A 12,226-nucleotide genomic window follows, 5' to 3' on the forward strand; every position below is an offset into this window, starting at 1 on the left:
ACCAGTAAATCTTGTACCAGTATACCAGGTGGCCATCTGAACAGAGATCCTGGAAGCATGTTGGATTCAGTGTATAAATCAGTGCATACAAAGCCTGAGAGGAGGCGGGTGGAGTGGAGTTGGGGGTCTGAGATAGTTTCGAAAACATTGTGTTAAGATCTATATGTAAGTGGGAACTGTTTCGGGAAAACAAGCTCTTCTCCCTCTGTCATTTTGTGACAAGCAGCCTCTTCGGAGAGCAGCTCAAGGATGCTGCCATCTGCTTGGCATATGTCCTCAAGTTTGAGGGCCTAACTCCCCATTCTACCACAGAAAGTCTTTAATGATGTGTAATTTTGAATATAGTGAAAGGATGTGAAGTTTAAGGCAAGGCTTGGTGGCTCTGTCAGCAGATTTATATCCAAAACGGGAGGCACTGCTCTCTGAACTGCATTGTAGTAAACTAAAGCACGGGTTCTCAGTCTTGGGACTGTTGACGTTTGGGGCCAGATAGCTCTTTGTTATGTGGAGTGGGGGGCGCTGTTTATGCATCCCTGGCTTCTGTTAGATGGATGGCATTAGTAACCCTCCCCCCAATTATAGCTACCCAAAAGGTCCCCAGATATTGCCAGATGACTCTGGGAGAATTGCCTACAGATGTGACCCACTGGACTAAGGTATAGGCACACCTTGAAGATATTGCAGGTGTGGTTCCTGACACTGCAATATAGCAAATATCACAATTAAAGCACATACAGTTTTTGGTTTCTCAGGACAAATAAAAGTTTACGCTACGATGTAGTCTATTAAGTATGCAATAACATTGTGTCTGAAAAAAATAACATACATACCTTAGTTTATTGCCAAAAAATACTCACCATCATCACGTGCTCCTGGAAGAATGAGGCCGATAGACTTACCCCACACAGGGTCACCACAAACCTCCAATTTATAAAAAGTGCCATATCTGTGAGGCACCATAAAGCGAAGTGTGCCTGCAGAGGTGTTTGAATGTATTTGCACAAACCCAGCAACACTGTGTTGTCCCTACCTTTGTCTCCAGTACCTGGCTGATTGTGATGAAGTGATATTCATGAAAGAAGGCTGCATTACAGAAAGAGGCACCCATGAAGAACTGATGAATCTAAATGGGGATTATGCTACCATTTTCAATAACCTGTTGCTAGGAGAGACACCCCCAGTTGAGGTAAGTTTTGTGTGTCTCCTCCTGTCTGAGGAAGGGACCCATGGGTGGAGTGTGGAGAGGTCTCAGCTGGACTCAGTATCTATGCCTTACAGCAGGGATCCTATTTTCTGGGGACCAGACTGTTGTGCTTCTGGAGACCAGACTGTTGTGCATCCTGGTTCTACTCTAGAAGAGCAGAAATGGGGGGCTGGTGTGCTGAGGCCTTCTGTCGCCAAGAGCGAAATAAGCCAAAAAGAAAAAGAAAAATACCCGATGGTCTCACTCATAGCAGGAATCTAGAAAACTTAAATAAGGGACCAGGAAAATGAATAACTTTAAGAAAGTGAAAATCAAAATCAACAAAAAACTAGGAACCAGAGACACTTTTAGGGGGGTGGGGGCGGGAGGGGAGGGATTGGGGTCAGAATGGGGGGGCTGCAATTGTATGGGGAATATAAAAATAAAATTTATTATTTAAAAAAAAATAAGGCAATGACAAGGAGGAGGGTATAGCCCCATGTGGGCTGTTGTTCAGTCATAGCTCATATTCATAAGCTCCATCTGTCCTAACTGAGGCATTGTGAAGCGTCTTTCTTAATAAATAAGTGAATAAGATGCCAGGGAAGAGAAATGAAACGAATGTGTACATTTGAAAATGGTCCATGGGATCCTGGCTGCTGACTTGACACCCACTAACATCCACTGTATCCTGATTGCCAGATTAGACATTTTAGATGTCATCCTATTTAGTCACTTTAGCAGAGCTCTGTGGCAGAACCTGATTATCCCTCACTTTGACAGCTGAGGAAACGGAAGCTCCGAAAAGTTAAGCAGCTTGCTAACAAGGATGGTTTAACTCCAAAGCGCCTTTTCTGTCCTGCCGCCCTGTCTCTTGTGGCAACAAGACACTTACTCAGAGTACTCGGCAGCTTTGCAGACTCAGGGCTCTGAGTTAGGCAAATTATAGGTTGTGCTTAGAACTTGCCAACGAGCTGGTGTTTCCTCCTCTCCAGCCTGTCTGTATAAAAGTCCTTGTTCAGTGGTCACCTAGGGTCCTGTATGTGCACTCGGCCTGGGCTAAGGGCTGCTTCTCAGCTGCTAGATTTTTCTATGTCTCAGAGGGAGGAAAGCAGAAAGTTCCTGGGACCTTTTCAGGGAGTCTTTTCAGTCTTTGGGTGTCATCCTGTTTGATTTTGGGGCAATACAACTAACTGTTCATGACCACTGTGTTTCAGGTCTTTAGGGATGTTGACCTGAAACAAAAACAATCGGTTATTCCAACAACAAAATGGTTTTCTTCAGAAACAAATGACAGAAGAGAGGGCACATCTGAGAGTGTGTTCATGGTGAGACCCAAGGGTGCTTTCCCGAATCCAAGACTGGTCACCCCTGGGATCTCTGGAGTACCTCCCCTCAGGTCTGAGGGAAGGGGAAGCAGCAACACTCCCCCCCCCGCCCCCCGAGTCCCCCCGGGAGATACAAGGCCTCTCGGGTCCTACGGTTGGCTGGCTGCAGTTGCGCACGTGTGGGCATTCTCTTTCCAGCCTCCCAACCTCATTTAGATAGGATTTTATATATGTTAATAAGGTTCAGAGATATAACTAAGACATTAAGACATTCCAGGTATTATCAGCAACTTCCTTAGACACACTGATCCAGATTTGGATTTATGATCTCAGTGACTCTCAGCGTACTTTGGACTGTTCACATTATATTCTCAACCCTGTAGACATGGAGGAGAAAATGAGAGGAAGAGAAGCTAAAATATGAAATGGCCAAGGAGCAAAAGAATATTGAGAACTGTGGTATAGTGGAGGGAGCCTGTTTTCAATATGTCACTTAATTTTCTTGAGCTTCAGTTTCCTCATCTTAGAAGTAGAGGTGGTAACTCCCTCTTAGAGTTGTTACACATGCAATAAATATGTGATGTTCTTACACTAGTAAGTGGTGAGCAAATGGTAGTTTTCTCTGGAGATAGTGCCTTTGTCATGCATTATGGTAAATATACACTTTAGAGCCCTATCTTGTATTCTGGATAGGGCTCTAATTTTTTTATTATTTTCTGATTTTTTTCACTACCAATTTAAAAAGCCACGTGACTGGAGACTTTTTTTAAAATTGAGCTATAGTTGACATACAACATTATATTGTTTTCAGGTGCACAGCATAATGATTAAATATTTGTATGTATTGTGAAATGCTCACCACCCTAAGTTAACATCCCTTTTTAAAATATTAGATTAATTCAAAAAAAGAAACCAGTAGTTCACAGAAGAAATCACAAGACAAAGGTCCTAAAACGGGGTCCGTCAAGAAGGAGAAAGTACCGAAGCCAGAGGAAGGTAATGACTTTTCTGGAGATTTTCGATTTGTCATTGTAGCTTATCAGAAATCGTACCACAGTTTTACATGTTTGATGACATTTGTGTTGTAGAGTACCTTGCCTTTTATTTCTAGAATAACAGAATTCTTGTGTAAAAGCAGGAGACCATGAGACAACTTCTCTTTGCTTAAACAAATCAAGGCAAAAGAATGACTTTTAATCCTATGCCCTCTCTTCCTAATCAGAGTTGAGTCACCTGGAATAAGAAAAATTGAATGATGGGTGGAGATATGATTCACCTCTGCTCTTTACAAGTCAGTGTTCACCATGGCAGAGGTGTTTTAGCTCTGAAAATGTGTATGCCCTTAGTGACTCCCGGAGAGGACAGTGACTCCTCGGCCCGTCCGCAGGAGATGGCAGCAGGGCCTTGCGAAGAGTGACAGCTAGGATTTTTCCTACTTAGCTGTCCCTATCCAGAGTCCTTTGTCCTCTTTTTTTTTTTTTTTAATTTTTTTTTTAATTTTTTTTTTTTTTAAATAGAGGCATGCTTTATTTATTTGTTTGCTGGTTTGTTTGTTTTGTTTATACATGCACTGGGTACAGTCAGAAGCGCGGGGGGGTGAGAGAATTCACCAGAGCCAGAGCGGAGAGCAGAGCAGGCAGAAGGACCGAAGTACACTGCTGAGGGGAGCAGCGGGCGGCAGGAGAGGTCTGCACGCCATGTGGGACCCTCCTCCGGTGGCCGGGGAGCAGCCGGGGATCGAACTGGCGCCGCAGAGGCCGTGCGCAGTTTCGCAACCCAGCGCTCAACCGCTGCGCCACCGGGGAGGCCCCCTTTGTCCTCTTTTTAAAAATCCTTTATCCTATCAACCGAAACAAATCTTGGGAGCTGGAAAAGCTATTTGTAATACCTTAGGCATTTTTACCCTGTGAATTTTAAGCAGCAGATCAGTTTACTTGGGCGGGGGGTGGGGGGGGTAGGGTGCGAAAAAGCATCCTGTTTTCAAAGCTCTCTTCTTGTGGCACTTCCTTACCCCAGATTTTTAGAGCTTCCACCTTTCCTGGCTTGCCTCTTCTTTGGAGATGGGCCTGTTTTCATGTCCTTGTTCTGAAATCTGCAGCAGACGTTTGTTAGGACTTGACCATCATTTGCCTCTTTCCTGTTAGTAAATCACGTATGAGATTTTGATTTAAGACACCTTACTTAAACACACAAAACAAATAGCCCAGAAGACTGAGAAACCTGTCAGTTCTTGCCACAGCTCTTGCTTTTCAGTATGAAAAGCAGAACACCTTGGGGAACATTTGTTCTCATCTATATAACCACTCTCACCTGGGTGCTCACAGTTCTTAGTGTGCTCCGTGTGTGGTTGTTCCGAGATAATTAGGTATTACAGATGATGAAGCCGAGGTTTCATGTAGGGCTGGTTCCCTGTGTTCCAGTGTTGGTATAGCACCTGAGCACAGCAGGGAGATCCTGGGGGTGAACCTGGAACCATTTCTTTCCTCCTGCAGCCAGTCACCATGTCCTCCTGAATTTGCTTCCTGAAACTTCATCCTCTGTTGTCACAACCCTGATTCTCGCCCTTGTCACCTCTTAGCTAAAGCATTAAAGCTGCTTTCATTGAAATCTGCTCTTCATGAAGATGATCAAGAAATCTAACACAAAATAGAAGACTAGCCGAGCCTCCCCTGGTGGCTCAGGCAGTTGAGCGCAGCTCTGTGTAGCTGTCTGCAGCCTCTGCAGCGCCGGTTTGATCCCGGCCGGCTGGCGAGGGTCCCACATGGCGTGGCAGACCTCTGCTGTCTCGCCTGCTGCTCTTCTCAGCAGTGTGTTTCGTCAGTCTGCCTGTTCTGTTCCCCACTCTGCCTCTGGTGAATCCTCTCACCCTCCTGCGCATCTGGTCTGTACCCCAGTTCTTGTATAGATAAATAAATAAATCTTTAAAAAAAAAAAAAAAGACCACCAGCCAACACTGCTATACGAAGACTCAGTGGCCTCCCATGTTCAAGGCAGTGTTTTCTAGTGTTTTCCCCCAATACTGCACATATGGAAAACACTGTATGGGACACTGGAAGTGCCTGCTCCCTGCCAGGGGTGATTGTTTGGTCATCTCCAGCCCACCTACCCTGGGGGTGGGAGTCAAATCTCTACCTCATTCCCTTGAGAAGTATTTATGTGAAGGATGAAGTTCAAAACCATTTATCTTCTCACCACAATATACTCAACCAGCATTATCTTTTGCCACTCCTTGGCACACAAAATGTTCCAGTTATGCTGAGTTGGTTGTCTGTACATGTTGTTTAGCTGATTTCTCACTTCTGTACCTAGACTTACTTCCTCTGCCAATTGTTTCCTCACCTCTTCTACTCGAGTTTACCTTTTGAGATGCAGTGAGGACTACCCCAAAAGTATTCCCTGAACCCTTACTGCTAATCTCCTTCCCACAGCTCCCCCAGCTGGGTTAGGTATACCTCCATGATAGGATGTTCCCTAGCCTCTCTGCATATAGCACTAGCTTTGCATTGAAAATATTTTATGATAATTATGTGCTTATTTACCTGTCTTACTAGCCATGGAAGGATTTTCAGCCAGATTTCAAGGGCAGGGACCTGGTCTTAATCCTTTTTACTGCCTCAGGCCTTATCCAAGGCCTGATTCATAGAGGTGCTTAGTAAATATTAAATGGATTATGGATGCTTTTGATAAAGGAGAAGTAGTTCTAATCTAGAGCCCTGTGAAGCTCTAGGCTCTTTGATTCTAATGCTCTACGGGGTGACTTCCTTTTGGAAAAACCCCTCTCTTGAGTCTATGTTTCTTTCTTACCTAGGGCAGCTGGTGCAGCTGGAAGAGAAGGGGCAGGGCTCAGTGCCCTGGTCGGTATATGGTGTCTACATCCAGGCTGCGGGGGGCCCCTTGGCATTCCTGTTCATTCTGTCCCTTTTCATGTTAAATGTGGGCAGCACCGCCTTCAGCACCTGGTGGTTGAGTTACTGGATCAAGCAAGGAAGTGGGGTAAGGTTACTCACTAGTGGGAAAATTATATGTCTAAGAATGTGGCCATTTCTCATATCCCCAGCTGTTGTTAGGGAAACTGTTTAGTTTTCAGTTAAAAGGAGTAATGCACGAGGATTACCCAGAATCAAAACTATGAGTCCCTAATGTAACCTCACAAGACAGTTTGTCCTTGACCAATTCATGGAGCAGTAGAGCTTACCAATAGACTTCCACTGAGAGAGAAGGAGGGGGCAAAGCTCGCCAGTGTTTACCCAGCAGAGTTATCCTCCTTGAGCTGAGAGTGGTCCTGAGTGGGGTGGGATTTCCTGACAGTCCTCAGGGGTCCTGCCTCATAGAGCCTTGCCTCCCAACAGAATACCACAGTGATTCACGGGAACAAGACCTCTGTGAGCAGCAGCATGAAGGACAACCCTTTCATGCAGTACTATGTCAGCATCTACGCCCTCTCCATGGTAGTCATGCTGATCCTGAAAGCCATTCGAGGTGTTGTTTTTGTCAAGGTAGGTGGGGTATCACTGCTCCTTCTCTCTCTGGGTGACAGGGTATCAGACCTCAGCATGGCATCTCCCTGGCTGTGGGAAGCAGGATGGCCCTAACTGAATTGACCCGTATCTCATTGGCCTCAGTATTTTCTTAGTCACCTCCTTCCCCCATGACCATTCACCCTTCTCCACCTTTGGGGATGCCTGTGCACAGAGCTGTGATCTGTGTGAGTGGAAGCAGCGCACCTCATTCCCGGGGCTCTGGGCCCTGATCACTCTGTGCTCTGCTCCATAGGGCACACTGCGAGCCTCCTCCCAGCTCCATGATGAGCTCTTCCGAAGGATCCTGCGAAGCCCTATGAAGTTTTTCGACACTACCCCCACAGGGAGGATTCTGAACAGGTTTTCCAAAGACATGGATGAAGGTATTGCTCACTGCTTCTTGCATTTAGGCTCCCAAGCACAAGCCTTCTTGATAACTCCTAACGTGTGTGGCTCTCTCTCCAGCCTTAGATACTGAAGCACAGTGGCTTCTGGTATGTGTATTAGAAATGCCTTAGTGTTGACATTTTGTCCATGGTGCCACTTGTATTTAAGTAAAGGACCCATCTGGTTTTTCACCATTCATTTAAGTTCCCATGCAATCTTTTTTAACCTGAAAACAAGTTCAGATACTTAATTAGCATAAAGAATTTGGATAGTATTAACTTAGATTCCAAAACACAGATTTACTTGCAGGAAGCACATTGATTTCTGGACACCTGTAACCTCTGGCAGGTTTTCTAGTTGTTGCATAGGCTGTGCCAGCTCCTCACACCCCAGGATGACAGTATCGCCACCTGACACTTCTGGGGACTTAGGATATAGCACTAACAAGCAGTGTGCTGAACATTCTGCACTCAGTGTGCTGAATGTTCTGATCCTCACTGCAGCCCTGTGAGGTAGATATTATTTCACCCACTGAATACACTAGAAAGCCCATGTCTGGGACAGTTAAAGAACTTGCCCAGGACTGCACAGCTATTAGATAATAAAGCTGGGAATCAAGCCCAGATCTGTTCAATCCCATTATTTTTAACTACTACACTGTGCTGCCTTCATGGAAGGAGTTTGTTTCAGGTGTTGATAGGCCAGAGGTAACAAGGGATTAAAACTATCTCTGAAACACAGAACTGATGCATCACATGATCCCACTTCTGTTACACACACATGCACACACATATGCACATGCACACATACACACAGAGAGAATAAAGACTGAAAGAAAAAAATCTGTGGTATCAATGAATCTGGGATTTGCATGAAAATACTCAATACTACCCCCACAAAAAAACTGAGGGGAAGAGGGAAGGAAATAAAAGGACATGAAGAAAAATGTGGATAACTGTTGGAGTCTCTCAACTTTTGTGTGTTGAAAATTTTCCATGATGCAAAGTTTCTTAAATATTATCAACAGTTCATTAAGATTATGAATACAGATTATGTTTACTATTATGTTTATTCTCTTTTTTGCATATATATTTTCCAAGAAACATGTATTACTTTGTAAAGGGGAGGAGATGTTTAAAGGGGGTGGGCCGCACAGTGAGCCCACTCAGAGGGCACAGGAAAGAAAGATCACTTAAATTTTCTTGGGACAAGAAAAATTAGAACCACCAGATTTCTAGATTTTTCTTTGATCAGATTGTTTAAAAAGAAAACATCACAAAATTCAGGTAGGGATTTTGTGGAACCCCCTTTTTTTAAATTTTTGATTCCATTACCCTGTTTGTGGATCCCCTCAATCTGACACTGTTCCTTTATGGTTTTCCCAGTTGATGTGCGCCTGCCTTTCCAGGCTGAAATGTTCATCCAAAATGTTTTCCTGGTCTTCTTCTGTGTTGGAATGATCGCTGGAGTTTTCCCATGGTTCCTGGTGGCAGTGGGGCCCCTCATCATCCTCTTTTCAGTTCTTCACATTGTCTCCAGGTAAATAGGAAGTGGTCATGTCTTCCAGGGCAAAGGATGAAGCCAGATTTACTAGCCCACCACTCTGACACAGAACTCATTCTCTCTCCAGGGTCCTGATTCGAGAGCTAAAGCGACTGGATAATATCACGCAGTCCCCTTTCCTCTCCCACATCACGTCCAGCATACAGGGCCTGGCCACCATCCACGCCTACAACAAAGGGCAGGACTTTCTGCACAGGTTAGTGTTGATGAAGTTGAGAGGACTCAAGGGCAGCCAGCATCCCAGCATGTAATGAGAGTCTAAGAGGCCTTTCGAGGGTCAGGATTAGGGATAATAAAATACATTACTGAGATTATCAGTGATGTATTGGTCTCCGATTGAAAGTCATTTGCTGGGTAAAACTCCCTCTGAGCAAATCAGAAAACAAAAGCATAGGTTTACCATCTATTGATATTCAACCCTGAATGACTATATTTTATGGAATTTTATATGTTTTTTGAACAGTAAAAGTCATTGGCATTAGGGCCTCCCCTGGTGGCGCAGTGGTTGAGCACTGGGCTGCGAAGCTGCCCGCATCCTCTGCAGCGCCGGTTCGATCCCCGGCCACCAGTGAGGCTCCCACATGGTGTGCAGACCTCTCCTGCCGCCCGCTGCTCCCCTCAGCAGTGTTTTCAGTCCTTCTGCCTGTTCTGCTCTCCGCCCTGGCTCTGGTGAATTCTCTCACCCTCCTGCATTTCTGACTGTACCCAGTGCTTGTATAAATAAATAAATCTTCTTTAAAAAAAAATAAAAGCCATTGGCATTAGACTAACATTTATTTAGTTGTTGAATATTTTTATTTGAGAAATTTATGTACCAAGGTAGTCATTGTGGAGAGTAGTATTAGCAAGAGATTAGGACAAACTTAAATGTCCTTCAGTAGAGAACTGGTTAAATAAACTATACTATATCTATATAATAGAATGCAAGAAAGAACAAGGCAGCTCTGGAGGTACTGATGTGGACTGATCTCCATGATCTGTTAGTGACAGAGCAAGTGTAGGGGTGTGTGTGTGGTATATTACCTTTTAAGTGTGTGTTTATACATATAACATTTTTTTCAGTGATTCACTCATCTAGTATTTTTTATCAAATTTATTATCTTACATTGTTAATTTTTGGTATACATAGAACATTTAGAATATCTCTGAAAAGATTCACAGAAACTAATAGTTGCCACTGGAAAGGGGAACTGACTTGCTGGAGAAAGGTAGGAGAAAGACCTTTTCATGGTATAATCTTTTGTAACTTAAAAATATTTTATTCTGGATATCTATTGTCTATTCCAAAAATTAAGTACTTTTTTTCAAAGAAAATCTGAAACTGAAAAGTTAGATTAAACAACTCAGAAAAATCCATGCCTAACCTTAAGTACAAATTAAAAATTACTGTGTTCATGTAGACATGGACACATAGATGTCAGTGCATTGGGAAAATGCTGGGAAGCAATGCAGCAGAATATTGGATCCAGTTTTAACTGCATGTTTGCATTTTCCTCTTTATTGCATTTTCTAAATATTCTCTGAAAAGTATATATCTTACTGTAAGGAAAAGTGAAACCAATTTGCCCAGCAACACTTCCTGCTTTAGATTCTGAGCAGGAAGCTCTAAACCTCTGAGCAGGAGTCTAAGCGCTGGATGGAGGCCAATCCGTGCTATAGGATTGCTCAAGTCAGCAGTGTCTTGCTCCTTTGATGTCAAAGTCTAAGTCTTTTTTGCTGTGGTTCAGCTCCTGGTTGTTTGTTCCATGGCCTTGGTAAACAAGCACCATTCCTTTTTTTTTTAATAAATTTTTTTATTAAGCGAATTTTTTTTTCTTCCATCATCATAGTCCCCAACAAGCACCATTCTGCCCAGTGATCATGTCAGCCAACAATTCCAGCTTTCCTATATTCAATCTGAAAGTTCCTTTTCCCTCATCTTACACCATTTCCACAATTAGCCTTTACAGCCTCTCTTTCTTTGAGAAAATGACCTCTGACCTAAGACATTTTTCTTAAGCTTAACACAGCCGCTATATCTTTATTAAAGTAGATATTTTCCCTGACATCTTAAATATTTCTTTGAAAAGGTAAAACTGGGAAATTCCATACTCTCCCCTGCATGGGGCCTGAAATACCTGGCACTTTTAAAATTTCCATATTGTGGAGCAACATGGCGGCGAGGAGACGCTGCGAGTAAGATCTCCCATTAAAAAAAGTTAATAGGGAGGAAAAGCGGCAGGTCCCAGTGAGAACTGGGACACGGAAGATAAACGGACGACTCCAGCAAACTGCCCGAAGAAGAAAGTTGCCATAAAAGAGGACGAGAAGGGAGGGAAGCGCAGAACCCTGCTCCCCTCCCCCGCCCACAAAGTCGGCACTCTCCGACCAACCGGCAGAAAGGAGGGAAACAACAAACCAAAACGGCCAACAAGAAAAACGGACGCAGCAAGTGGGACTGTGAGTGGAAAGGAACTATTGCAGCCACCACACCCTGTGAACGGGAGAGGCGAACCCTGCAGGATCCGCCGCGGAGGTGAGCTCCAGGCGCCATTAAAGAGAGCCACGCCCCCCAGGAGGAGACCAGCACCAGCACACAGCCCCGGCCGCCCGGTAAGGTTGCGTGCGGAAAGCAGCGCGGATCCGGACCGGATCGCAGCTGCCCAGGTCCCCGCGCCTGCGACCTAGGCTTGCGGGGAGACGGCGGAGGCCCTCCCTGAGTGAGCAGGAACAAGGCGCCCAGGCAGGGGAGCGGGATTCAAAAGGCGCCATTCCCGCGCCACTGATCTGGGCTACAGCCCGCGTCCTGGAACTGAGGGCTTTGGAACTGAGACCCGGGGCACGAAATTAGGGGGAGACTGCGGAGGCCCTCCCTGAGTGAGCAGGAACAAGGCGCCCAGGCAAGGGAGCTGTATTCAAAAGGCGCCATTCCCGCGCCACTGATCTGGGCTACAGCCCGCATCCTGGAACTGAGGGCTTTGGAACTGAGACCCGGGCACGAAATTAGGGGGAGACGGCGGAGGCCCTCCCTGAGTGAGCAGGAACAAGGCGCCCAGGCAGGGGAGCGGGATTCAAAAGGCGCCATTCCCGCGCCACTGATCTGGGCTACAGCCCGCGTCCTGGAACTGAGGGCTTTGGAACTGAGACCCGGGGCACGAAATTAGGGGAAGACTGCGGAGGCCCTCCCTGAGTGAGCAGGAACAAGGCGACCAGGCAAGGGAGCTGGACTCAAAAGGCGCCATTCCCGCGCCACTGATCTGGGCTAC

At 45.3% G+C, this 12,226-nt stretch overlaps 1 protein-coding gene across 1 annotated transcript in view; it reads left to right on the top strand.

The window, feature by feature from the left end:
* ABCC5 (ATP binding cassette subfamily C member 5) overlaps window positions 1-12,226 on the top strand; it is a gene marked incomplete at both ends in the record, with an annotated part of 73,532 nt that overhangs the window by 39,148 nt on the left and 22,158 nt on the right. The window contains 7 exons of the mRNA XM_084232285.1: window positions 1,043-1,186; window positions 3,405-3,507; window positions 6,320-6,504; window positions 6,861-7,007; window positions 7,285-7,414; window positions 8,804-8,957; window positions 9,049-9,177. Coding sequence (XP_084088411.1) covers window positions 1,043-1,186; window positions 3,405-3,507; window positions 6,320-6,504; window positions 6,861-7,007; window positions 7,285-7,414; window positions 8,804-8,957; window positions 9,049-9,177 — 992 coding nt within the window. The remainder of the gene's footprint in view (window positions 1-1,042; window positions 1,187-3,404; window positions 3,508-6,319; window positions 6,505-6,860; window positions 7,008-7,284; window positions 7,415-8,803; window positions 8,958-9,048; window positions 9,178-12,226) is intronic.

Source organism: Talpa europaea (genome assembly GCF_964194135.1).
Source record: "Talpa europaea genome assembly, chromosome: 4".
Classification (NCBI taxonomy): domain Eukaryota; kingdom Metazoa; phylum Chordata; class Mammalia; order Eulipotyphla; family Talpidae; genus Talpa; species Talpa europaea.